Raw genomic sequence first — 27997 nt, 5'->3', positions numbered from 1 at the left:
ATTAGCCTATTTTCACATTTTAATCATCTAAGACGTATATAACTGTAATCACAGCTTCAGATCAGCATGATAATCAATGTTATCAAACTGAATTAATTTAACCCTAATCAAAAGCAAAAATACCATGACATTCTAGTTAATCCATGTAGTTTTATTTTGAGACATGTGCAATTTCTGTTAGATTTTTTGAAATATTAAGATAATCCAAAAATCTCTCTTGTTTTCTCCAAAGGCCCTCTAAGGGTTCATATACCCCAAGGGTATATGACTTGGGGCCTTGTAAAGGGCCCAGAGAGAGAGGTTATATAGCCTTGGAGAGGGAGACCTGCCTTTTATTCTTTTTTCTACCTCCCAAGAAAAGGTGTGTGTAACCGAGACATGAGCACAGTGTTTATCTTTCTAGTGTTTCAATTTCCCTGTCTGAAAAGTGGGAATAACAAACAATTAAAAAGAAGGAAGGGAGGAAGCAAGGGAGGGAGAGAGGAAAGGAGGGAGGAAGGAATTGAAAATCTGCACCTCAGGGCTAAACAACAGTTCTGCAGGAGAAGAATCATTGGGTGGTCTGAGTTCAGAGAAAACCTTGTAATGTTGAGGTTCACCACTTCCGAGCCCCAGATAAACTCAACCTGTTTGAGGATTTAAAGAATTCTAAAACTTCAACTAGACCAGATTAGCTCCATTTCAGGGGATTTGAATTCAATAATATTCAGGAAAGGAGTACAAGATCAGAGGGGGAAATTATTTTGAATTCTGAACCAGTGAATGAAGCCAAAAGTTTTGACTCAGGCCCTAAAGAGATTCAAATTTTATTTCAATTGAAAGTAAAGACTTGCTGGATTATGTCCAAATCTTCTTTTTCTGCAGTTTAAGGTATAGCTGTCGAGGGGGGGGGGGGGGGGGGCTTTTCTCAGGAAACAGTTTGTACCTCAATAGATAAAGGGATCCTGTAAAAAGTATACTAGAGGCGCCAGAGTGGCCCAGTTGGTTCAGTGTCCAACTCTTGGCTTCAGCTCAGGTCATGATTTTGTGGTTCGTGAGTTCCAGCTCTGCATCAGGCTCTTTGTAACAGCATGGAGCCTGCTTAGGATTCCCTATCTCTCCTTCTCTCTGTCCCTCCCCTGCTTGCTCTCTCTGCCTCTCTCAAAATAAATAAATAAACTTAAAAAAAATAAAAAGTACACTAACTTCTCTAGAACAAGTTTACTGGGACCTAAGTTGATTGACTAGAGTAGCCAATGAATTAAGAATTAGGCCAATTCCTAATTAAATGGACCTAGCAAACCAATTACACTTTCTCTGTGCCCTTGGGTTGATAGCAAGGTAAAAATAAAAATTAACTTCCAGAAATTAATGAGATAACCTTCATAAAGCTTTCCGGTATGTATGTAGTGTTCTACAGTGACTGGTGCTATGAGATTATTATGATAGAGTAAACCTTTGATATTGTCTGACTGAATGTCTGACTGAAGGTCAGAGGAAGTCAGAGAGAACAGTGACAAGGTCACGTCTTTCTAGCAAAGGGGTCGTATTTGTTCTCCATTAGAGTGACTTCTTGACAGGAAGTTACAGAACATAAATGTTAACAGCACCTCCAAATTTCAGCCCTGAAGTCTTATTCTAAAACCTCACTTCGAACGGATGCTATAAAAAGAAAAAAAAACCAAACCGTTACCTATCATACAATATGCTTCCAAACTATTTGTGTTTACCATCCTGAACGCGTTGATTTCCTTGAAGTCAGGTGCTGCTGGTAACAGTCAGACTTGTGATTGGCAGTAACTCTCCGGCAGCCTGGCCCCTGGAAGGTCACCCACACATCAGGAGGCTATTTGTTGATTATACAGCCTAAGACCATCGGAATGACGGGCAGCCCTTATGGAGCACTGTCTACAAATGATTAGCCTCCACCCCTATATTCTGTTTTGGGAAGATTCAGGTGGGCCTAAAAATACTCATTTTTAAGTGCACCCCAGGTAATTCTGATGTTACAAGTCCTTAGCCACGTTTTTAAAAATACCGATTTAAAGGAATGCTCCTATTCTGGCCCACCTGAGGCTGAAAAACCTAACCTCTGCCACATGAGGCTAAATAGGTTATGTCCGATTTAGAATGTTCCATGACACAATTTTCCGTTATCTCCTACTTTATTTGTATGCTATCTCATGCTCACTAAAAGTCAGGGCACCTGGGTGGCTAAGTCTGTGGGGGGGGGGGGGGGGCGGTGGCATCTGACTTCAGCTCAGGTCATGATCTCACCATTCATGGTGCTGAGAACTCAGAGCCTGGAGCCTGCTTTGGGTTTTGTGTGTGTGTGTGTGTGTGTGTGTGTGTGTGTGTGTGTGTGTGTGTGTGTGTCTCTCTCTCTCTTTCTCTCTGCCCCTCCCCTGCTCTCTGTCTCTGTCTCTGTCTCTGTCTCTCTCTCTCTAAAACAAATAATCATTAATGCTCACTAAAAGATTTTCTACGGATGAATATAGTAGCAGTGGTATTGTCATTCGTGCACATCAACTCCAAAATCCCAGAAACTGGTGGCACCCAGTTATTTTGGAAGCAGAGTTAGTGACTGACGATAGAATTGTTTAAAAAGTTGTTTGAGAAGCAGTTACAGTCTACTTCTGATTTAGTAGAGTAAGTTCCTACTAGACCTGCCCTCCCACAGGCTATAACCATAAAGATTAGAAGAAATAACCTCTCCGAAGGCACTGTCCAGTGAGCAAAAGCAAACAGGTTCTAGAGAGGGGAGTTGACATTTGGAAGAAGAGGATGGCACAGGATGGCTGGGTGAGCTCCCCCATCCCTTTTTATTTCTTAGACGAAGGGAAGGTGATCAGGTGCACAATTAAAACTCCAGCAGAAAATCTAGTCTTCCAGGCTTAAAGAACCAGAGGGCAGAGCATAGGGCAACCATAGCCCCTGGAAAGTGAAGTTGTAATTTTGGAAAGGTGAAGGCCAGTGACAAGGAACCACAAATGATATGTATAAACTCTGACCAAATATCTAGGTGACTTTCAAGCTACACATCACAGGGAAAAGTGCAAACAGCCCAAATAAAGGTACAAGAACTAGAATGAGATCTGAACTATCACCTAAAAATCAGAGTTTTCAGTTTGAGTGCAACTGAAGTATTTGCTTGGAAAACAACAACACTTTTCCAGATTATCTACAACATAATATTCACAATGTCCAGAATATAATCCAAAATTATTCAATGTATGAAGAAATTTTAAAATGTGACTCATACTCAAGGCGCCTGGGTGGCTCAGTCGGTTAAGCGTCCAACTTTGGCCAGGTCATGGTCTGTGGTTCATGAGGTCGAGCCCCGTGTAGGGCTCTGTGCTACAGCTCAGAGCCTAGAGCTTGTTTCGGATTCTATGTCTCCCTCTTTCTCTGCCCCTCCCCCACTCATGCTCTGTCTCTTTCTCTCAAAAAATGAATAAACATTAATAAAAATATTTATTTATTATTATTTTTTAATTTAATTTTATTTTTTTAATTTACATCCAAGTTAGTTAGCATATAGTGCAACAATGATTTCAGGAGTAGATTCCTTAATACCCCTTACCCATTGTGCCCATCCCTCCTCCCACAACCCCTCCAGTAACCCTCTGTTTATTCTCCATATTTAAGAGTCTCTTGTATTTTGTCCCCCTCCCTGTTTTTATATTATTTTTGCTTCCCTTCCCTTGTGTTCATCTGTTCTGTGTCTTTAAGTCCTCATATGAGTGAAGTCATATGATATTTGTCTTTCTCTAATTTTGCTTAGCATAATACCCTCTAGTTCCATCCATGTAGTTGCAAATGGCAAGATTTCCTTCTTTTTGATTGCTGAGTAATACTCTGATACACACACACACACACACACACACACACACATATGCCACATCTTCTTTATCCATTCATCCATCAATGGACATTTGGGCTCTTTCCATACTTTGGCTATTGTTGATAGTGCTGCTGTAAACATGGGGGTGCATGTGTCCCTTCGAAACAGCATACCTGTATCCCTTGGATAAATACCTAGTAGTGCAATTGCCAAGTCATAGGGTAGTTCTATTTTTAATTTTTTGAGGACTCTCCATACTGTTTTCCAGAGTGGCTGCACCAGTTTGCATTCCCACCAGCAGTACAAAAGAGATCCTCTTTCTCCGCATCCTCACCAACATCTGTTTTTGCCTGAGTTGTTAATGTTAGCCATTCTGACAGATGTGAGGTGACATCTCATTGTGGTTTTGATTTGTGTTTCCCTGATGATGAGTGATGTGGACCATTTCTTCATGTGTAGGTTGGCCATCTGGATGTCTTCTTTGGAGAAGTGTCTATTCATGTCTTTTGCCCATTTCTTCACTGGATTATTTGTTGTTTTGGTGTTGAGTTTGATAAATTTTTTATAGATTTTGGATACTAACCCTTTATCTGATATGTCGTTTGCAAATATCTTCTCCCATTCCATCGATTGCCTTTTAGTTTTGTTGATTGTTTCCTTCGCTGTGCATAAGCTTTTTATTTTGATGAGGTCCCAGTAGTTCATTTTTGCTTTTGTTTCCCTTGACTCTGGAAATGTGTTGAGTAAGAAGTTGCTGCAGCCAAGGTCAAAGAGGTTTTTGCCTGCTTTCTCCTCCAGGATTTTGATGGCTTTCTGTCTTACATTTAGGTCTTTCATCCATTTTGAGTTTATTTTTGTGTATAGTGTAAGAAAGTGGTCCAGGTTCATTTTTCTGCATGTCGCTGTCCAGTTTTCCCAGCACCACTTGCTGAAGAGACTGTCTTTATTCTATTGGATATTCTTTCCTGCTTGGTCAAATATTAGTTGGCCGTTTAAAAAAATGTTTTTTAAATGTGACTCATACTCAAGGGAAAAAGTAATCAACAGAAACTGGCCTTGATATGATCCAAGTGTTTAAAGTAGCAGAAAAGGGGGAGCCTGTGTGGCTCAGTCAGTCAAGCATCTGACTCTTGGTTTCGGCTCGGGTCACGATCTCACAGTTTGTGAGTTCAAGTCCCACATCGGGCTCTGTGCTGACAGTGTAAAGCCTGCTTGGGATTCTCTCTCTCCCTTTCCCTCTTCCCCTTCCCTGCTCTCTCTCCCTCTCTCTCTCTTTCTCAAAAATAAATAAGTAAACATTTTTTTAAAAAATAAAATAAAATGAAGTGGCAGACAAGGATTTTATTTTATTTGACCATAAATACAAAAATTTTAATAATATTTAACAAATCAAACTCATCAATGTACAAAAAGAGCAATTCATCCAAGTGACCAAATGGGGTTCATCTGAGGAATGCTTTAACACTGAAAAACAATGTAGCTTGCCATCCAAACAAATTTTGAAAGAAAAACTATATAATCATCTTAATAGAAAAGGTATTTGATAAAATCCATTACCGATTCCAGATTTTTAAAAAACTTCTCAGCAAACTAGTAACACAAGTTTCTCAACATGAAATACTGTCATCATTTAATGTTTAACAGTTAATGTTACAGATTAAAATTTGCCCCCTAACATCAGGAACAAGGGAAGTTCTAGTCAACATTGTAGTAGAAGATCTGGTCAGTGCAATCAGGCAAGACAAAGGAAAAAAAAATACTCATATTGCAAAGAGAGAAGTAAACCCTCTTTATTTATTGACACAACATAATTGCATATATAGAAAATCCAGTGGAATCTATAGATAAGCTACTAAAGCTAATTAGCATGTTTACAAGGGGTGAAGTCATTCTCTACAAAAAAATCCATTTTATTTCTATCACTACCAACAAATAATTGGAAATTGAAATTTGAAAAGCATCATGTATAATAAATAACATGAAGAAATGTGAAATATTTGGGAATAGATCTGATACGATGTGTAATATATGCACACCAAAACCTACAAAACACTGTTAAAAAGAAACGTTAAAATACTTAAATGGAGAGGCATGCTATGTTCATGAATTAATATTGTGAAGATGCAGACAAGGATTTCAAAGCATCTATTAAAACTATATTCAATAAAATAAAATATATTCATAATATATGAACAGGTAGGAAATCTCAGCAGAGATATGGAAACTACTAAAAAATATATAATGGAAATTCTAAAGCAGAATAGTATTATCTGAAATAAAATATTCACTAGGTAGACAAGTAAGAGTAGGGTAGAGAAAACAAAGGAAAACATCAGTAGGCAAGAAACTAGATCAATAGAAATCATCCAATCTAAAGACCAGAAAAAGCGGTTAGAACTACAGAACCCTTCCCTTACTCAACTCAACCAGATGACTTCTGCTCCCTTTCCCCAGCAGAAGATTAAGAGTTTATGCTCCAGAGAGGGTGAAACAAAAGGTCTCTGGGTTGAGAGACCAGGCATGGTTGAGGGGTGGTGGCACAATATGGAAAACAGAAAGTGGATGAGGTAGAAATTTACATACTGAGGCAGCTCCCCTAACAGCCCCAGCCCCCAACACCCCATCCCACACCCACTCTCTTTTCTCAAAATGTTAGCAGCTGGGCTTCAGGCTTATAACTCTCGAAACAGGACATTAGAATGTACTATGTTAGGGAATCTTACCAACCAGGGAGGAAAGACCCAAAGATGCTGATAGCCAAGGCTCTATTCTCCAGCAAACCTCTTAGCCAGTTTCTATCCAGGAGAATATACGCCCTGGATGGTTGCATTCTAGGAGCAGGGTGAAGAAGGAGAGCTGAGACTTCCGTTATTCAGTATGCAAACTTTTATAGAATGCTCCTGTTTTCCAGCCCCACCCTCTCCTGTGCCAAATGTCCCTACCAACATGGTGAGCTGGGTGTTTGAAGAACGAGGTCCAGAGGAAGCTTACTCCTACATTCTCTTTTACAATTTTGAACCTTTAGCATAAGCATATATTATTCACATTCATTTTTAAGTGCTTAGTAATGGGACTGATTGATAAATGTGAGGAAATCACTCCAAAGTGCAACAAAAGGAAAAGAGAAGAAAAACAGAACAGAGGTAAGAAATGTAGAGAATCAATTCAAGAAGTCTGACATCAACTAATGGCTGTTCTAAAAAAAGAATGAAGACAACGGAAGAGAGGAAATTGTCAAAGAAAGAATAGAAAACTTTCCAGAACTCAATAATCTGAGTCTCCAGATTGAAAGTAACCACAAAGTGCTCAACACAATGAATGAATAAATAATGAAAAAGGGACGCCAGGCATAAAAAGGAAGATACTAAAAGCCTTGAGAGAGAACAAAAACAGTCGCATACAAAAGAAATGAGATCAGAAAGGCATCCGAATGCTCTAGGGTAACACTGGAAGCTAGAACACATCATGCCAACACCAGCTCCAAAATTCTGAGGGAAATTATTTTCAGCTGGAGTTCTATTACCAGCCAAATGGACAACCAAGTGTAAAGGTAGAGGAAAGATATTTTCAAATAGGCAGGGAGTCAAGAATTTTACCTCTGACGCACCCTTTCTTAAGAAGCTCCTGGGGAATGTGCTTCAGGGAAATAAGGGAGTGAAATGACATGCTGACGTCATGCACAGGAAAGGTGTGAGGAAAATCCTACACATAGCTGGGCAGCAGGTGTGGCTTAAAACCAACCCAGGCTGGAGGAGGAGAATAAAGGACGCATGGAGGGATGCCTCTGCAGCTGACTGAGTATCAGATATTTGACCATTTGAAAGTGAAACAGGAGGTGTTTGACAGACCTGAACAATCCTGTGTGTGGTGTCTGTGTGTGTCTGTGTGTCTGTGTGTGTGTGTGGGGGGGGGGGGGTGAGGGTCAAAGAAGTTTAAGGAAATAAAAAAGACCAAGGCAATCAATTATCTCCAACACAGACAAAACTCTCTAAAGCAAACTGTAACTATGGCACATCCCTGGGTTCAGAGGTGAACAATATACATACAACAGTAACAGAGTAAACATCGAATATGATTTAACCCTTCAGTCTTTGGGAGAATTAGAGAAATAGAAGAGTATACCAAAGTAAACTTGACTGCTACAATAGAAATTAATAATGTCTAAAATTGGTAAATCAAGAAATAGCAGTATATGTGTATTATTTAGCACCAAGGAGATAAATACCAAAATAACCAGCTAAAAGAATAGATTGGAAATGACCACTTCCAGACAGCAAGATCCCAGATTTGTTGTAGAGATGGGGAAAGCTGTTTTTCATTATTAACCTTTAGGGGCGCCTGGGTGGCTCAGTCAGTTAAGCGTCTAACTTCCGCTTGGGTCATGATCTCACGGTTTGTGGGTTTGAGTCCCGCATTGGGCTCTCTGCTGACAGCTCAGAGCCTGGAGTCTGTTGGGATTCTGTGTCTCCTTCTGTCTCTGCCCCTCCCCTGCTCGTACTCTGTCTCTGTCTCTCTCTCTGCTTCAAAAATAAACAAAAACATTTAAAAACTTCATTATTACCCTTTACATACAGCTTGATTTTTAACCAGGTTATGTACAATTTTGATAAATTTGAATAGTAGTTAAAACTAAAGACGTACAATAAAATAAAGACGGAATTGTCACCCATCAGAAATATTCTAGAGAATGACTCCGAGTGAGGTAATAAATATAGCTAAGAATTAAGTCATACTCCCTATCTGCCCATGCAATTTACTACTAATTGCCCCTGAGGGGAGATATTACAGCAGACTCCTGAGATTTCTTCTGTCGTCCCCCTTTCTTCTAGTCTATGCTCTATTTAGTTGCAATGATTAGAGTGCACATAGATGTATTAAAATAAATTTCGGGATATCTGGGTGGCTCAGTCAGTTAAGCATCCAACTTTGGCTCAGGTCATGATCTCACGGTCCATGAGTTTGAGCCCCACATCAGGCTCTGTGCTGACAGCTCGGAGCCTGGAGCCTGTTTCAGATTCTGTGTCTCCCTCTCTCTCAGCCCCTCCCCTACTCACACACTGTCTCTTTCCCTCTCTCTCTCTCTCTCTCTCTCTCAAAAATAAATAAACATTAAACAAATTTTTTAAATAAAAAAATAAATTTCAACTTTTAAAAATATTCCAAAAACTTCGTATTTATTGACAATAATTGTAAAAAGTAAGCATTTTGAAGACTACAAGTTGTATAAATTATAAACTGAGAATAACCCATCATGTATGATTTATAAAAATCTCTTCTTCATGGAAGAGGTTACTCTTTCCCCTGAAGTTTCAAGTTTGGCAGATCTCTAGACCAGGGCAGAGCGGTTTGAAGACTACTGATCTACAAAAACCCTGGGTTTGTAGAGCTTCTGACCTATTGGGGCTGGTTAAGTTTGAAGCTATTTAAATCTTGAAACATTACCATCAGAGCAAAGCCACAATTTCATATCAACATCCTCCCTAGGTCTAGAAGTATCATTTCCCACCCTGCGGGCAAAAGCCCAAATATACTAATCATTTGGCAGGAAGTGTAGGTATATCATCATTGTCCCAATTATCATGGTTCCTCAGCTACCTGGTTAGGAAACCCCAAGAAAAGCAAGTTGGTTGTGATACCCCAACAGATGAGCTTGAAATTAACAGCACGACACCTTTAAGTTGGCATATGGTTGATGGGTATGTCAGAAACCATGGTATTTTTTTCATATTCCATGTATATGACCCTGTCCTTTCATCTCCTAGGTCCACTGCATTCTCAGTAAGAGCCCCAAGCTCTAAGAATTCTCATATTACGCAGTTGGCTTTTTCTCACTGTGCTCCATGTAACAAGTTCCCATAGGAAAAATGCCTTAATGCTCATGTATTGAACGCTGTGCTCTGTGCTCACACACAAATCCATTCACCATTTACAGTAAACGTGCAGGATAGTATTATCATCCTTATTTTAAAGATGAAAAGATAGATTCAGAGAGGGTAAGTAACTTGCCTAAAATTGCACAGAGGGATCCCAGTAAGTGCCATTCGAACTGTGATACTAAGCTCTCCATTAGCCAACTGTAGTTGGTTTCTCTTATATGCAAGAATGAAACTATAATATATTTAGATGACTCAGACTCGTGGAATATTTTTCAAAGGTCAGATGTCCCTTCTGCACAAATTGGTGTAAGGGCTTGTACAAGAAATCACTGCTTTAAAGGGAGGTTTGAGATATATTCAGCGCCTGAAAAATGTCTTGTCTTTCATTAAAATCACATATGCTAAAGGTCAGTCTAACATTATGAGCATTGTCTTGGGGGGGTTTTGAGGAGGGGAAAAGGGTGGTGTTTAAATCATTTAAATTACCTCTTAAGTCTCTCTTAGTTTCAAAATAATTCCTTTGTTAGTTGATGTCATTTATTGCTTTGAAGGGTTTGGGCCTCTATTCGATGTTGTACAGCTTCCCCTTCCTTTCAAAGAAACATTTCATAGTTATCTTCTTCCAGAGCGCTCTGGGAATATTTTAGAGATCCATGAATCTTCGAAGGGAAATGGTTTTTTACATAAAATATTGTTTTAAGCACTTAAAGCCAGCTTTGTTAATCTTCCATTTCTTAAAAATTGGGACATCACAGTGACATTACAAGAGAGCAGTTGTCTATAATTTGCACAGCTAAATTTGGTTTCCGGATTGTCAAATATGCAAACGTATTGTTTGGAATAATAGTTAATAATAGTTTCCAAGCAAGTCGGAAATAGAGCCATTCTCATTGAAAAGCTGGAGCCCAAATGCAACTGCCTCTCCAGTAAGATAATGAGTTAATGAGGAGGACTTCTTTCGAACCAATAAACAACACTGTCATTCAGGGTTATCTGGGCACCCACCACCTTGAACATAAAGTCACTAACCCATCACTATGTGATCACTAAGAATAGACCCATTACCGCCTCTTTAGCAAGGGCTTGAGCTAAACAGCTGGCACTTGTATCTGGGGCTGCAGGGAACAGATGACTACAATAAGAATAAGGTCCTGGTTTATAGAGCCTCTGCTGTGAACCAGGGCAAGCTACTGGATTATGAAAGGCAGTGAATGTAAAACTCTGAGATTCTAGGGCACCTGGAATAGCTCCTTTGATGCACTGCCCAGAAAAGCCTTCCCAGATCCCCCCGGCACAGGCTTTGCCCTGGATCTTCTCCATCTGTCCCTCCAAATGCCCCCTCTGTCCTTCTCCACTCTGCCCTGTACCCCCGGGACCCCATCTCTAAGCATAGTCCCCACACAACTCCTGTGACCTCTGTTTTGGGCCAATAGGAGGAACCAGGAGCCGCAGAGGACGCAGGGTGAGTGAGGATGGGGTCTGTGTTCCCCGACCTTTGGCTACTGCTCTCACCGGTCCCCGGCACCCTCTCTGCACCCTTGCCCTCTGCACTTGGGGATGATAACGACTTCCTGCCGTGGTGCTGAATCTGCTCCACCTCAGCGAAGGGACCCTCCACGGAACTCTTCCGTCCCCTACCTTGAGTGTCACAGCGTCCCTATGGGACTCCGATGGATGCCACAGTCCTTGTCCTCTCTGCTTGTAGTTAATTGAGGTTGGCTCTGCAATATGAAGCCTTCATCTTTGGAGAATACAGACATGGATAGATGTAGATACCAGGCAGGACGCCCGACACCTAGTCCTAGCTCAGTGCTAGCTCTTTATTAGCTCTCTGTGTAAACATGAGCAACTTGCCAAAACTACACTGTCTGGCTTTTAAAGCTCTGGGTCTTCAGATCCCCAACTACGCACCCAATGCTCTGATTCCCCGCCCTCCAGTCAGCCCTTTCCAGAACCCTGCTGCCCTACCGGTCTCCACACACAATCTCCCACGGAGCGCCTCACTTCTCCAAACACAAAGCAGTCTTTGCCAATCGATGCTACTTTTCAACTGCCAAAGTGCAGCGTACGATTCTCAGGCCGTGGTAACTTCTCAGGTCTTATTAACTAAAAAACTTGGGGACGACTCCATGTATGTAAATTTATATCAATAACAAATTATAATTATCCATGTATTTTGACCCGTTTGCTTCCATGTCCTGTTTTAGACCGTTGTATTTTTTTCCTAAGCCATTTGGAAGGGTTTTGTTTTGTTTTGTTTTTTAGTTTATTTATTTATTTATTTATTTATTTATTTATTTACTTATTTATTTATTTTTAGGAATCTCTACACCCAACTGGGGCTCAAACTCACGACCCCAAGATCAAGAGTCACACAGTCTTCCAACTGAGTCAGCTGGGTGCCTCTGGAGGTTTTAAGAATGGAACATATAGCACATCCTCCTATGTATGCATATATGTGTGTGTGTAGCTCTGTCTATCTAAGTCAATCTGTCCAGGGGTGGGGAGCAGAGGGTAAATTCATGATATGAAAAGGATGGTCTCGAATCGTAGAGCTCTGGGTTTTAATTCCAGCTCATGCCCCCTGCTATGTCACCTCAGGCAAGTTGCTTAGATTCTCAGATCCTATTTCCCCTTTTGTAAACGTGGTGGTAATCCCTTCTCTGCCTCTGGTTATTTGTGAGGATTAAATTATTTATTTTATGTAAAGCGCTTGACATATAGAAGGCACTTAATAAGTGTTCATTTCCTTCCTCCTGGAATTATGGCTCATAAACAAAGGAAATCCTAAAATTCCTTGGAAGTTCTGTTTGTTTTTTTCCAAGAGTCCTTGATTCTTTGAGTCAAATTCCCAGGACCAGATGTTGTGACACCAGAAGCTTTACAGTGTAGCAAAATAAATTTTCTACGGCAAATACCTTCCAATTAATCTTATCAAAAGCCCCTTGAGGTCAAATACTTAATCATTGGAAATTTAGGTGATTAATAAGACTTCATAGTAGAAAAGCCTTAAATTTTGTCACCTTCCTCCTGGCTTTTTAGAAACTAGAGATGCCTCGAGAAGTAACCATGAAGGTATAAATGAGCTTGTTACACGTCTGCAGCCCAACTCATCAATCTGTTCTGTCTCAGTAGCTAATAAGAAAATATAGATGCAAGAGGAAATTTCCAAGCGTGATGTATATGCTCACTGTCTTGATGGGGTGACTGTTTCTGGGTATTTACTTACACGTGCAATTCATTACCATATGTCAATTGTAACTCAATAAAGCTGCTTTTACAAGTCACCCAAGAAAAATAAATTTTACAAAAGGAAAAATATTAGGGCGCCTGGGAGGCTCAGTCGGTTAAGCATCCAACTCTTGATTTCAGCTCAGGTCATAATCTTCCAGTTTGTGGGTTTGAGCCCCACGTTGGGCTCCATGCTTACAGCACAGACACTGCTTAGGATTCTCTCTCTCTCTCTCTCTCTCTCTCTCTCTCTCTCTCTCAGTCTCACTCTAGCTCTCGCTTTCTACCCCTTCCCCCAAATAAGTAAATAAACAATTTTTAAAAAGGAAAAATATTCATTGGCCTGTGCACTGGCCCACACAACTCCAGCACAACCTCATCTTAACTTACACCTTTTTTTTAAAACAGACGTTAACACTCTTTTAAACATTTTGTTTAATGTTTATTTATTCTTGAGAGAGAGAGACAGAGCATGAGCATGAGCATGAGCAGGAGAGGGGCAGAGAGGGAGACACAGAACCACCCGAAGCAGGCTTCAGGCTCCAAACTGTCAGGGCCCCAAGTGGGGCTTGAACCCACAAACCACGAGATCATGACTTGAGCCAAATTCTGACACTTAACTGACTGAGCCACCCAGGTGCCCTAATTTTTTAAGTAAGTAGGCTCCACACCCAAAGTGGGGCTTGAATTCATGACCCTCAGATCAAGAGTCCTATGCTTTACCGACTGAGCCAGCTGGGTGCCCCTTAACTTACATCTTCATTACGTTTGCCAAGACCCTATTTCCATTCACAAGTACCTGGGGTTAGGACTTCAATCTATCTTTTGGAGAGCACAACTGAACCCACAGCAGCCAGGATCCCCACATTCTACAGAGAGGGATCTCCACTGTACCAAGTCTTATTTGTCATGCGGGTGATATCTCATAGCCAAACTTCGATGGGAACTTATGTTTACCCACCCCTCCCCGCACCCCCCCCCCCAAAACACCGCTGCTTTGCAGGGGAGGACGGAGATAAACACAGGGATGAAGAGGGTAGAGGGTAGAAAACCCACTTCCTTCCACCTTGGGGAGGGTGAACAGAGACAAAGCAGGGAGATGGCAGAGAACCCTGCTCTGCGACCATCAAAGTTCTCTCTGGAGGGAGGCAGTCGTGGAGGCATGGGCTGTGGTGGAAACCAGGGCGAGGAGACTAAACCTCCTGCCCCGCTCACCACCACCTCGAATAAGCTGCTTAGCATTTCAGATCCCTGGATTCCCCTGGCTATAAAAGAAAGGGGTTGAACTACACTGCCTGGGTCGTCCCTAGCTTGCAAATGTTCTGATTTCAGGGCGACATCTGGGGTTCCCCACCATCGGGGACTCTGGGTCACCAGAGGTGACTGGGCATGTGGCAGGCAGGCTGCAGGATCAAGAGGCTATCCTGTCCGCCCGCACCCAGGGCTGCCTAGCTGGAGGGCCAGAGCCCTGACTGGCAAAAAGGAAGGGGCAGCCCTAGAAGGGTGTGGAATGCGGTTCTGCAGGATGGTGGCCCAGCCCCTTCCAGGCTCCAGTTAGGGAGTCATCTGGATTCTTTCAACTCCTCCTCTTCTGTGGGTCTTTTTCTTGCTCATAGGCACCCCCCACCCCCACCCCAGAGGAGGGCGAGGGAAACTGAAAAAGACCGGTTAGACTTCCTGTCTTATCAGCACTTGACTTAGAAGGTCTTAAGCAGGACTTTGGACTTCCTGAAACTTGACCTCCTGGCATCCCCACCCCTGGTATCCCAGCCCAGCACACCCATTGCCCTCTCCTTCCGCAGGCGCTCCCCTCCACCAATGGGTGCTGGGTTCCTTCCCATACGCTTGCACTCATCCAGGCAATCAACAAGCTGTTTCCCCAGCATCCGCGGTGTGGAGGAGATACCTCCCTGCCTCCAGTGGGGCTCACAGCACAGTAAGAGTAACAGGCTCTGACCTTCAAAGAGGGACACCAGAAGGACAGGGGACCAGAGAACGAGGGGACACATCTGACGTCGTGTTTTACACATTAGAGTTTCAACTCAGGCTACTTAAAGCTTTAAGGCCGTTGGCTCAGGAGATGAAACGGTTTGTTCTGAGAGTTCCTACAGCTAATGGAAGGATGATGTCCCCCAGACCATGTCTTGTGTGAGATGTGTCTCCCACGTTCCTGAATGAATGTGTCTCCATCTGAGTATCTGCCCTCCCTGTTCCATGCAGTGTTTTTCTCTGGCAAATACTCTTGGTCTCCCCATCCTTCTGCCCTCCAGCAACCCCCTTGCTTGGATCAGAATCATCCTAATTGTGTGCTTCCTCCACTGTCAAAGTTAACATCCAGTGCTTATGACCGCAATTGCTTCATTCAGATCCTAACATGTTTTTCACATTGCAATGCAAGCCTCTACCAAGATTGATCTCTTCTCTCCACGGTTACCATTTCTCAAGTCTTGTTTTTACATTGATTTCATCCCAGCAGCTTTATTTCAAGTGAATCCAAGTGGATTTCCTCTTTTTTATTATTATTACTTTATTTATTTATTTTTTTTTACTTAATTCTTTCCTAGGGAAAACTGGTCTTCAAGAACATTAAAAGACCTTTTGACCCTTTCAAGTGTAGAGAATACACTTTCTCCTTATTTTTGCCTCAGTGGCCTCCAACCCCAGTGCACTCCTCTTCTGTGCTCTGGTACATGCTTCGGTACTCCTCTATCCATAGTTCATTAAAAGACCTTTTGACCCTTTCAAGTGTAGAGAATACACTTTCTCCTTATTTTTGCCTCAGTGGCCTCCAACCCCAGTGCACTCCTCTTCTGTGCTCTGGTACATGCTTCGGTACTCCTCTATCCATAGTTCATAGGTAGAGGAGTGACAAGGTCACAGGCTGCCTGGGATCCTGCCTGGCTGGCCTGTAAATCACTACTCCCATGGCACTTCACAGAACTGCCAATCTATCGGCCTCTATCCATCTAGTTACTTATTTCTGCAAGCAAAGTGGATTCTCCAAAACCAAATGGATTAAAACAACCATTTCTTTACCTCACACATGTATAACCTGGACAGGGCTTACAGGGGAACACTCATATCTACTTCACACAGTAGCAACTGGGGGGACTCGAGTAGGGACTGAAGAATCACTCCCCAGATGCCATATTCTCATGCCTGGAAAGTTAGTGCTGACAGTAGGATGGGAGGTCAAGGCTGAGAGCTGGGGGCCTCAGTTCCTCTCCACATGGACTTCTACCTCCGTTACTTGACTTACTGTCATCATGGTGGATGGGTTCCAAAGGTGAGCATCCCAAGCCAACATGGCACTCTTATGACCTAGCCTCGGGAGTCACACAGTGTCATTTCTACCATACTCTGTTAGTATAGTCATAAAGGCCCACTTAGGTCCATGGAGAAGAGACATAGACCCTACCACTAGATGGGAAGAGTGTCAGTGTCGCCTTGTAAGAGCAAAGGGGATGAAAGACTGCCTTTTATGCTGTAATATTTGCATGCTTTTTCTAACATGAAAAATTCTGGTTTTCTCCAACATGTTTAAGTAGTATTCACACTCCCAGGAGAGGTACCGTGTCATCCTGTGATTCTCCAAACACCCTGGCACAATACTACATGCCCACAGATGTTTAACAAGAATGGCCCCACTGTAAATGGTGGGCACCTCATGTGACCCACAGTTGGCATGCAGTAAAGGGTAGTTACAACTTTCATCATTATTTAATAATAATAATAATAATGCTAACTGACTCGGAGATGCCAAATGAGGGGATGATAAAATAATTCTCCCTGATACGTCCTTGTAACTTAGAATCCAACTAACTCAGACATTGTTTTTGTATATATAATTTTTTAATGTTTATTTTATTTTTGAGAGAGAGAGAGAGAGAGAGGGAGAGAGTGCAAGCAGGGGAGAGGCAGACAGAGGGAGACACAGAATCCAAAGCAGGTTCCAGGCTCTGAGCTGTCAGCACAGAGCCTGATGCGGGGCCCGAACTCACGAATGGCGAGAACCATAGTCAGAGGCCTAACTGACTGAGCCACCCAGGTGCCCCAGACTTTTTTTTTTTTTTTTAAGAGTGAGCTATTTAAAACCATCTGGCTTTTCTACCTTCTGAGAGGCGTTGCCCAACTGGAAAAACCCTGGGAAACCCTTATAAGCTTTCTACTCTAGGTGTGATTAACATTGGGCTCTCAGATGCCTGCCATTAGCAGCTGCACCGTGCTAACAGATACACAGCCTAACACTGCTTTCCCAAGCTCCTCCTTCTCTGAGGACTCGCTGTTTCCACAGAAAATTAACTCCAGTAGCGACTCCCAGCTTTGAGGTGTTTTCTAGCACTGTGCTACTCAAAATGGGGTTCACAGACCAGCAGCATTTGCCTCACCTTGATAGAAATGCAGATACATGGGCCTCACTCCAGATGTACCGAATCAGAATCTGTGTTTTTAAAAAGCTCTCCCGGTGATTCTCTTGGGCACACTGGCATCTGAGAAGCACTGTCCTAAGAGATTTGCTCCAGGTCAGCTTAACCCTGCCTTTCCTCCCCGCTGCCCTACAGTGCTACCCTTCAGGCAAGCCTGCCTGCCATCTGGACCCTGGTCAACTGAATAACCTCCCCCACTTCTGGTCGGTTCCTACCTCAGCCATTCCCTTGAAAGAGCCCCATCAGTCATCTGGTCCTCATCTTCGCACAACCACTGTTTATGCCAGTGTCTTCTGCCTTAGCTGAACAGGGTGCAGGTGTCTCTGTTTTATTGCCATGGAAGGTGCCAGATTCACTGCCTGTCATAAACGTTATACATCTGCACTGCATTTCCTCACTAGTTAATTCACTTAAAATTGAAAAAGAAAACCCCGCTGTCCTCTAGAATGAGTCTGCTGAAATTTGATTTCATAACCTCAGAGATTTGAGACTTTGCCATGATCAGGATTCTTTTGACTGATGCATTGGGTTACTTCATTATACCAACAATCCTACCAATTTTCTTTAAAAATTATCTGTTTTCTTAGTAAGTTTGAATCTGAGACAAGATCTGAAACATTCTTGGTTTTAATCAACTCTTTTTGTCTGTGGTTGGGAGTTTTGTTTGCTTTACCAAGGGGACCAAATGCTCTTTGGAATACTTATTCCTCACACAGAACAAAAGCCCATATATTGGAAATCCAAAACAAGACAAATAACAGGCCTCACACGGGACCACATGGCAAGTGTAATACTGGGTCGTTGGCCCGGGGAATACCCAGATGCCACAGCTGCCTTGTGCTCCTTATGATTGGTCATTATCTTGGTAAATTAGCACAAAGTTTATTCCTCAGCCTCTAGAAGTTCAGAAATTTGGTTTTGTTGGCACAGAGATGGTAGCTGCTCCTCTCTTTGCAGAGACAGATCATGAGATGAATCAAAGCGGAAAGCCAGTTTATTAGCTTACACTGAGACATTATTCTCTCTGGAAATGGAAAACCCCAGTCCACATATAGTCAGTCAGGGCCTTATTTTCCTATAGCCTAGCTACATGGAAAGCGAAACCATTCTCTAAGTCAAATGTAGAAATTTTACAATAAGAAATCATTGACACAGGAATTGGAATATTTAAAGGACGTATGACGAAGACATACTTTCCCAGAAGGGAGTCTCCATGGACACAACAGCATAAGCTAAGGGTTTAGCTGAGTCCCCCCACCGCCCAAAGACATGTGTTGAGGCCCAACCCCCATTCATTGTAAACATGACCTGATTGGGACTTAGGGTCTTTGCAGGTCTGATTAATATTGAGGTCATAGGGTGACTGTCCGTTCTGACTAGTGTCCTTATAAGAAGAGACACAGAGACAGACATCACAGCCATGTGACGACAGGGGCAGAGATTGGAGAGATGCATCTAGAAGCCGAGGAACACCAAGGATTGCCAGAAAACACCAGAAACTAGAAGAGCCAAGGAAGCCTTCTCTCTTACACATTTCGGTGGGAGTGTGGCCCTGCAGACATCTTGATTTCAGACTTCCGGCCACAAGACCTGTGAGAGAAATAAGTTTCTAGTGTTTGAAACCATCCAGTTTGTAGTACTTTGTTACAATAGCCCTAGGCAGCTAAAAAGAGTTGTTTTTCCGGCATGGAATCTGAATGAAGGGAAATGAGAACAATCCCACGTTGAATGGTATCATGCTACGAGAGCCAGCTCACCTTTCTTGTTACAGAGAGGGCCTTTCAAATGGGACTGGGATATTTGAAGTCCATTAGCTGAGGCCCACTCCTACATGGACAATACTTACGGGATTCAATAGTACTTGCGGGGTCAAATTTCATGTTTAATAGGAATCCCACACACTGAGGCACATGTCCCATTTCCAAACAGCAAACAGACCAAGTAGGGTGTAGTACAATCCTCCAGAAGATGCAAAGACACTCGGGAATAACTAATTAATGGTATTCCCTGCCACCAGCTTTTTTTTTTTTTTTCCTGGAAATACAACCATATTCTGACAATGCTGCGTAGCTGGCAAATGTCCTAGAAAAATCTTTCTGGGCTTCACTTCCACAGCTCTTATTCACTGGCTTCTGAGGCTTCCTTGAGGGGTCAATAGACCATTGGCCAAATGAGTAGACTCCTCAAACTAAACATGTTGCACAATTTTGTTCCTAACGATTTAAGTATTGGTTTGAATTTTGAGTTTGAATGGAAGGTAAAACAACGAACGGGCCCCTTTGGGCACCCAGCTTCCCCCAGGCGTCCATAAACCCTGGCAGCGCCTTCCTCCCATCCCTTCCAGTCACGCATGCTCACTGCCACCACCTCTGGCCAGCTAGATCTCTTCTCCTGTCTGGGCGAGGGGATGATGGGGGCAACAACCAAGAGCCCTGCAGGCCTTCTTCTGAAAAGGGGTGGGTAGGAGTGATTGCTTGTGAGGCACAACCAAAAGTGAAAAAATCCCAGACTGATCGGCCACCACGTCTGTGACCCATCACCACCCATGCAGTTAAATCCAGATGACATCTTCAGAACAGAGAGCCTCTCCCCTCCCTGCTGTCCCTGGACTCCCATCCAGGGCCCCCACAAAAGCTGCCTTCAAAACCTCCCAGGGAGAAAACTGTAACTCAGAACACCTAACAGCCCTATCTATAATATTTATATTTGGTGCCTCACCTATACCCAGCACTACCACCTACCCCATAAACATACACTTTTCTCACATCGTATGACCGACAGAGAGCACAGCAGAACAGAGCTTGCCCTGAAAACCAAGTTTTACTTCTGACTTTAGAGCCACAGGGAGAGCATCTCCAGCGAGTTGGAAGATCCATTCTGTGCCTCTCTCACCACGCAGGGATCAGAAACACCGAGCTCCCACTCACAGCCTCTTGACATTCATAGACATTTTCAGGTTTCCTTTGAAAAGCAGCATTTTGTTTTATCAGACAGAAAGCTGAAACAGCCAGATGTCTGGTTCAATCCAGGAGAGCAGGCAGTCTTAACGGCACGTGATGGCCACTGAAACGTTTGCTTCTGGATCTCGTCTTTGCTCCGGATCCTGGCCTTTTCTGACCAGAAAGGGTTTTTCTTTAGATATGTTAATACCTTTCATCTGGACACCCAGTCATATGTTGAAGATCTGGCAGCCCTTGCAGATGGGTAACTTTACCCATCTCTGCTCTGATCATAAATTAATCCTACACCTAAGATCCTAGCAACTTTATTTCCCAATGTGGTTGGGGAAATTGGGCACTGGCCTTCCCAAGTACTGACACCTCTTGCTGTTTTATGGCCTCAGGTGTGAGGACGGAATAGCAGAAACAATGAAAAGGCTATTTTAAAAGTTGTGTGCATTATGGAAATACTGTTGCTTTCCCTGTATAGTGATTTGTAAAATGTCCTTATTCTTAGGGGGTGCAAGCTGTAATGTTTAGGGATAAAGTGTCACAATTTGTACAACTTACTTTAAAAAAAATTAATGTTTATTTTTGAGAAAAAGAGAGAGAGCTTGAGCGGGGAGGAGCAGAGAGAGGGAGACACAGAATCTGAAGCAGGCTCCAGGCTCTGAGCTGTCAGCACAGAGCCCAACATGGGGCTCAAACTCACAAACAGTGAGATCATGACCTGAGCTGAAGTCGGCCGCTCAACCGACTGAGCCATCCAGGTGCTCCTGTAAAACTTACTTTTAAATGAACCAGCCAAACACATACACAGACACACACAGACACACACAGACACACACACATACACACACACACACACACACACACACACACACACACACAGCTACATGTATGTAGATAAAGCAAACAAGGCCAATGCTGGCAATTATTCAGGCTAGGTAAAGGGTATGTGAGCATTCCTTGTACTATTCTATCAATTTTGTAAATGTCTAAAATTTTTCTTATTATTAAAGGAAAAAGAAGCTGCATTGCCTTCTACACTCGAGGGTAAAAGGCCGATAGAGAGATGCTCCCTTTTCCCCAACAAGGCTGGTTCTTGGAAAAGCCAGCGGTGTCATCCAGATGAAACTGCTTCAGACAGAGATGTTAAATAAAAACCCATCTTCATTTTGGACAGGGAGGTCTTTGTAGAGCTCGTTTATGGCATTATGGCATTTTCCTCTCTCTGCCTGGGGCCAAGAGACAGGGAGGAGCAAGAGACAGAGGGTCTCTGAGCCAGCACGTGAGCTGCTCTGGGCGGGCAAGAGTGACCATGCGATGGCCCGTAGGGAGTGTGGGATAGCCTGCAGGCGGGGACCCAGAGAGCTGGGGCCGCCATAACAAAATACCATAGACTGGGTGGCTTAAACAACAGAGGCTTATTTTTCACAGGCTGAAGTCCGAGATAAAGGTGCTGGCATGGTTGGTGCCTGGTGAGAGCTTTCCCTTTGGGCTTTGGATGGCACGCCTTCTCGCTGTGTACCCACATGGCCTTTCCCTGTCTGTGAGCACACTCGTGTGCAGAGACAGCGAGCTCTCTGGACCCTCTTCTTAAGACGACATTCATCCTATGGGATCAGAGTCCCGCCTTTATGACCTCATTTAGCCTTAATTATTTCCTGCAAAGCTCAAACTCCAAATTGGCCACCCTGGGGGTTAAGGCTTTAACATATGGATTTGAGGGGCACACAAACATTCAGTCCATAAATACCTCATATTGATTTTGCTTCTGTTTTCTGCATTGTAATTCCATTGGACTATCTTCAAGCTCTGGAAAGTTCGTTAAACACAAGAGCCTTAGGTTAACCATTTCTTGGAGAATGGGAGGGAGGGCCCGGGATCCCTCCTTCCCTGAGAAGCAGACTTGGAGGGAGCCCCTGCAGCACAGATTGGCGGCTGCGAAATGGCCAGAGTTGAGCAGGGAGGAGCCCTGAGCAGTGGGCTCCTGGAGCGAGCCAGTGGGCTGGCAGCAGCTCTCAGCTGTCCCAGAGGGAGCCCCAAAGATATGGGGAAGGGGGCCAGGTTTCCCACAATGTCACAGGAGTGAGGCTCAGACTGTCTCAGGGGGCAGAGAAAACCTGGGAATCCATGCACTCTATCACAGCAAGGACGCATTTTTGCCTTCCATCTCCCCCAGCCACTCCAACGAGGGGAGAAGATGTTACTGGGAAGGTCTTTTTCTTGTGCCAAATGTGTGGGTTGGTTTGTGAAAGCAAGCTGAGGGCGGAGATGTCGGCCTCGGCACCAAGCCCTTTGGAAAGGGGCACGAAATGCGCGCTGTTAGTGGAGAAAAATTTGGAGCCGTTAGGGGCCGACCCAGGCTGCAGTGAATGAGACCCAGAGTTTGCGGGAGGAGCCCCAGAGGAGAGGGGACATGGCAGAGAGCTCAGCGCTGCTTGGTGAGACACCATGGCCACAAACGCCCCCAACTTTGAGGAAGCCCGACAAGACTCAGGATGTGCTTGGCACAAGAGAGTCCCTAATGGAAACCACGTGAAAAGTGGCTCTCAGCATCCCACGGCCCAGGCTGAACAGAGGCAGAACGTTTAGATAGAGCAGGGGGCCAGCAGAGCCCTCCTGACAGCCGCCCACACGCGCAGACTTACTTTCAGGCTTGATCAGAAATGGATGGTAGGAACTTGAGCTTCCTTTACACAGGTAACCGTATCTTCCGAAGCCGTTTCCTTCCACTTTTACTAGTGGTTTCTCCACGCGCCAGCGTCCTGTCGTTTCATGCCAATAACCGAACTGCTTTCTTTGCAGTGACTCGGTTCTCAGACAGTGTAATTTGAGGTTTGGCTGACTCCTTAAATACGTATCACGTCGCTGAATTTAGGACGGGAGGAAAAGAGTGCAGAACTAGTCAAGGCATCAAAGACAGGCTCATCCTCGTTCCCAAGGCGAAAGCGAAAGGGCCATCCAGACCTCCTCTCTCCTCTGGCCCTCCCTTCCAGTGCCACGGCCATGACCTTCCCCCGACACCCTGTGCGCAGCTCTCCATTCTCCGTGTTAAGAGCAGCTGTCCTGTGATTTGCTGGTGTCCCCCCAGGGAGCTGGAGCTGAATCACTGGACAACGGCAGCTGATTAGTTTAAAGCTCGTGTTTAAAGGGAGAGAAAGGGCTTTCTGAGATAAGGAACTCCAAGTGGGTACACCACTGACCCGTGCCGTCGAGGGTTAACAGCGTAAAGGTAATAGGGGTTTCTAGCTAAAAGGGAAAGCTGCCAAGAAGAGCCCCTAACCTAAGCCTGCGCCCCATTCTTTTAATCCGTGACTTCCTCCAGCACTTCCTCTAGCTTGGGGGAGAAAGATGCAAATTTGGCTAACCTCTGAAAAAACTTGTGGTATGTGCAGAGCGAGCGAGCGTTTCAAGCAGAAAGCAGAGACCAGGGGTCGTTTCCGCCCACGCGCCTCAGCTCGGCCTCCAGGGATCACCACGTGGTTCGTCGGGACCCTCCCAGAGTCTCTTCCAGATGCCCTTGGAAAAAAACCTGGGCAGCCTGTGTCGCGGCGGCGGCAGCTCAGGCGCGTGGCGCTGACCCCAGGCAGGCAGGTGCCGGGCCCGGGGCGCGCGGGCCCCTGCTCCTTGCCTTGATCTCCACTCCCCCCTGCATCTCTGAGCCAGTCCACGCAGCGAGCGACCAGGGATACTGCAGATCCGCCGCACCAAGGTGCGTGGGTGTGAAGCCGAGAAATGACTGGCCCGGTTACAGCCACAAACATACTGATGACTTTATTATGGGCAAAACCGCCGCCCTGCCCAAGGTCTCTGGTGAAAAAGGAAGTCAGTCGTTCACGGCAGCTTTTGCACACTGGGCTATTTATACAGATGGAACTAGAGGCCGGGAGATCAGAACACACCAAATTCTGATCTTGCCAATCATGGCTTATTTCAGGACAGAAAAACGGTCCTTTTTTTTTTTTTTTTTTTTTTCAACTTAAATGTATTAACAAAAAACTGGCTGGTTCCACTGGAAGGAATTTGACTTCAGCTGCTCCTCTTCAGACAGACTCCCTCCCGCCTTCCCCCCACCCCCCCCCCACCCCGCTGCCTGATGCCGGGTCACAGCCTGAGTGGCAGCTTGGCCAGGTGCAGTCACCCTGGGGGAAAGACCGTGGGTGGGGAGGCAGCTCGGAGGTCCTTCCAGGCAGGAATGTGCCTCAGTATATGGGCTGGAAGCCACCTGCATCAGTATCCGACAGCAGTAGGAATGCAGATTCTATTCAGTCTAAGTTCCCACTCTCTGGGAGTGGCATCTCAGAATCTATGTTACTATTTTTTTATGAAAGTTTTTTAAAATTCATATATTTTTGAGGGGGGGGGGAAGGGCAGAGAGAGAGAGAGAAAGAGAGAATCCAAAGCAGGGCTCCATCCCACAACCTTGGGATCACGACCTGAGCCCTGAAATCCAGAGTCGGATGCCTAACTGACTGAGCCAACCAGGCGCCCCTCAGTACCTATATTATCAACAACCTCCCCAGGTATTTCTTATGCAGCTTTGAGTTTGAAAAATGACATCTCTTTCACCACATTGGGAATTCACTAAATGCAGGTTGAGTGAATAAACACCAACTAATTCCTGCTAAGGTATTAACCTATTCCTCTCATTATGGGGTGGCATAAACACACACACACACACACACACACACACACACACACACACACAGACTCTTGAAGATTCCAAAACTGAAGTTAAGATGGCAGAACCTTGGAGACTTGTCAGGGTGGTGACCCTGCTCGTATGCCCTCAAATTGCCACGTGGGCCTTCTGCATGTAGGACCGTGATCCCATGGAGACAGATACCAGTGGTGTTGAGTACTAGCCATTTGCTCATCAGCTACTATGTGCTCACCAGGCACAAACATCTCAATTTTCACATCCATGTGGGAGGTACAATCTCCAATTTCCAGACAGGAAAACCGGGCTCAGAAAGGTTAAGGAATTTTTGCCTCTGCATATGGCTACTAAGCGTCAAGGTACAGATGATTCACGTCCAGTCATCCAAGCCCAAAGGCTGTACCCACCAAAATCTATTTCATAAATTCCAAATGGTGTCAGAGAATCATGAATTATCAGGACAGGTAAGAACTCTGGCCTTATCTAGTCCAGCCTCTTCATATACTAGTGAGGGGCAAAACAGTGTGAACATGAAGTTCCCCCATTTGTTTTGTCTGGCCTGCTTAGTGTCTTTAAAGAAACTCGAATTCATCAGCATTTAAAACTCTGGAGATGTTACATTAAAACCCAGATTTTCCCTGTCTTGAAAAGCGAGCGATTTTGTAACCCTGGGCCTCATTCCTGGTTCTGGTAATGGTTAACTGTACTGGTTGTGGAATCCACAGACCTGGATTTGAGTCTTGGCTCTAGGCCTTATTGGCTGTGCAACCTTGGATAAGTCACTTTACCCCTCTGAGCCTCCTCCCTCAACTGGAATGTACGTACGGTAACAGCAGCTACTGTGTTCCCTCTGATTCATATGTTGAAGGTCTGACCCCCATACTTCAGAATAGAAGTGTATTTGAAGATAAGGTCTTTAAAGAAGTGACTGGGTAAAAATGAAGGCTTTACCCTCATCCAGTATGACTGATGTCTTATTAGAGGAAAAAGAGGGGCGCCTAAGTGGCTCAGTCAGTTGAGCATCTGACTTCAGCTCAGGTCATGATCTCATGGTTTATGAATTTGTGCCCGGCGTCTGGCTCGGTGCTGACAGCTCAGAGCCTGGAGCCTGCTTCGGATTCTGTATCTCCTTCTCTCTGCCCCTCCCTCCTGCTCAAAAATAAGTAAACATTAAAAAAACGAAGAGGAAAAGAGACACCAGGGGCATATGTGCACAGGAGAGAGCCTTCTGCTAACTGAAGAGACAGGCCTCAGAGGAAAACAACCCTGTCAGCACCTTGATCTTGGACTTCCAGCCTCCAGAACCATGAGAAAATAAAGTTCTCTTGTTGAAGTCACCCAGTCGGTGGCATCTTGTTATGGAAGGCCTAGCAAACCAATACAGTCTGTTTTCCAGAAGAATCCTTGAAAAGCCTGGTACGTAGTAGGTGTTTGAAAAGGGTTAGCTGTTGTGCTTCCACAGTCAGAACCAAGGACGTGGGATTGTTTTGTGTTTGGAGGCTGCCCTTTGAGCCAGCCTTCTCTGCTGGCATAGCGTGCCTGCCAGGTGGCCTGGAATGCGTGCACGGCGTGGCCAGAACACCCTCTGCCTTGGACAAGACTGGAAAGATAACGAAGGATTTGTCAATTCTTGTTCAAGCCACCACCTTCCTGTTTGCACTTGTTATGACAGCAACCCCTTTCTTCATCTCAACGTCTTTCTGAACAGGCCTCCATCTCTAAATATGAGCTCAATCTTCGTGACATCTTTCGAGATGAGTTAATGCCATCTAGGGGGCTACTTGGACTCATTGGTAAACTACGGCTCAAAGTAGAATGGATTACTCCTAGCACATATTCATAGTTGTTCACAGCCCTAATATGCTGATTTTGCTAATTCTAGGGCATCTATCTTTCCATGTCTGACTGCCCTGACCGATTCTTGGCCACGCCTCAATGGTCTCTTGTGATTCAACAAGCTCCCCTCCTGATCCTTTGAAGTTTATCTGAACTTCCAGCCCACGAAGGGAAAAAAGACGATATTTTATCTTGGCGTCACTGGATATCCTTACCTGCATCTGTCATAAAGCAGATATTCATTCAGTTCCAAAATCTATGTAATATTCTTCAAAAAGCAGTAGACATTAACTTCTTTTATTTCTGGGAATGGTTCCCAATCATTTATTGGAGAGTAACCCCCATGACTGGAGATTACTATAGTATGATGTCGTTTTGTGCTATTTTGAACAGTTCCCTCATATAGAACTGTTCTGTCCACCAGCCACATGTGGCTGTGGAATACTCAAACACAACAGATTTCAAAGACTTAGTATAAATAATGAGAATATAAGGTGTCTCATTAATTTTTATATTAATTATACCCTGGAATTATAATATTGTAGAGGTATTGGGCTAAATAAAATTTACTCAATTAATGTCACTCATTTCTTTTTACTTTTTTTAAATTTACTTACTTTAAGAGAGAGAGAGCACACAAGTGGGGGAAGAGCAGAGAGAGAGAGGGAGAGAGAGAATCCCAAGCAGGCTCCACTCTCAGCACAGAGCCCGACATGAGGCTGAATTTCATGACCGTGAGATCATGACCTGAGATGATTGAGCCACCCAGGCGCCCCATTTTCTTTTTACTCTTTAAATGTTAACTCCAGAACATTTTAAATTACATATGCAACTCACACTCTATTTCTATCAGACAATGCTGGCAAAGAAGAGAAATTGAGGGACCAGAATATTTGTAAGTGGCTTGCTCTAAGTTCCATGGAGAGTTGGACAGCCCGGGCAGGACTCTACTAGTAGATGTATATAATCATATGACATAGGAATGGCACCATTTGGCATGGCTCTTTGAAAATATCTCCCCAACACCAAAATCTTCATCCACCACTTGGTTTCTCCTGAGAAGAAAGCATGTGGAGATTAAGTCAGCCCAGAGGATGAACAGAAACCCATAATCCTCTACGAGTCTTAAAGGGTAAACTAAATGACCTAAGACTTTTCCATCCCTGATGTCTAGAGCAGTCATAAGAGTGTTCTGTACT

General features: G+C 44.1%; 1 protein-coding gene across 1 annotated transcript in view; it reads right to left on the bottom strand.

Moving 5' to 3' along the window:
• Positions 1-24175, bottom strand: part of LOC109498771 — a 32023-nt gene extending 7848 nt beyond the window's left edge. Inside the window, exons 1-2 of the mRNA XM_045055317.1 lie at positions 23671-24175; positions 22951-23170 (exon numbers count right to left, since the gene is read on the bottom strand). Coding sequence (XP_044911252.1) covers positions 22951-23170; positions 23671-24066 — 616 coding nt within the window. The 5' untranslated portion in view covers positions 24067-24175. The remainder of the gene's footprint in view (positions 1-22950; positions 23171-23670) is intronic.
• Positions 24176-27997: the final 3822 nt, after the last annotated feature.

Source organism: Felis catus, chromosome B1 (assembly GCF_018350175.1).
Source record: "Felis catus isolate Fca126 chromosome B1, F.catus_Fca126_mat1.0, whole genome shotgun sequence".
Lineage (NCBI taxonomy): Eukaryota > Metazoa > Chordata > Mammalia > Carnivora > Felidae > Felis > Felis catus.
The sequence above is the reverse complement of the archived record's forward strand: the minus strand, read 5'-3'. Positions and strand labels throughout refer to the sequence as shown.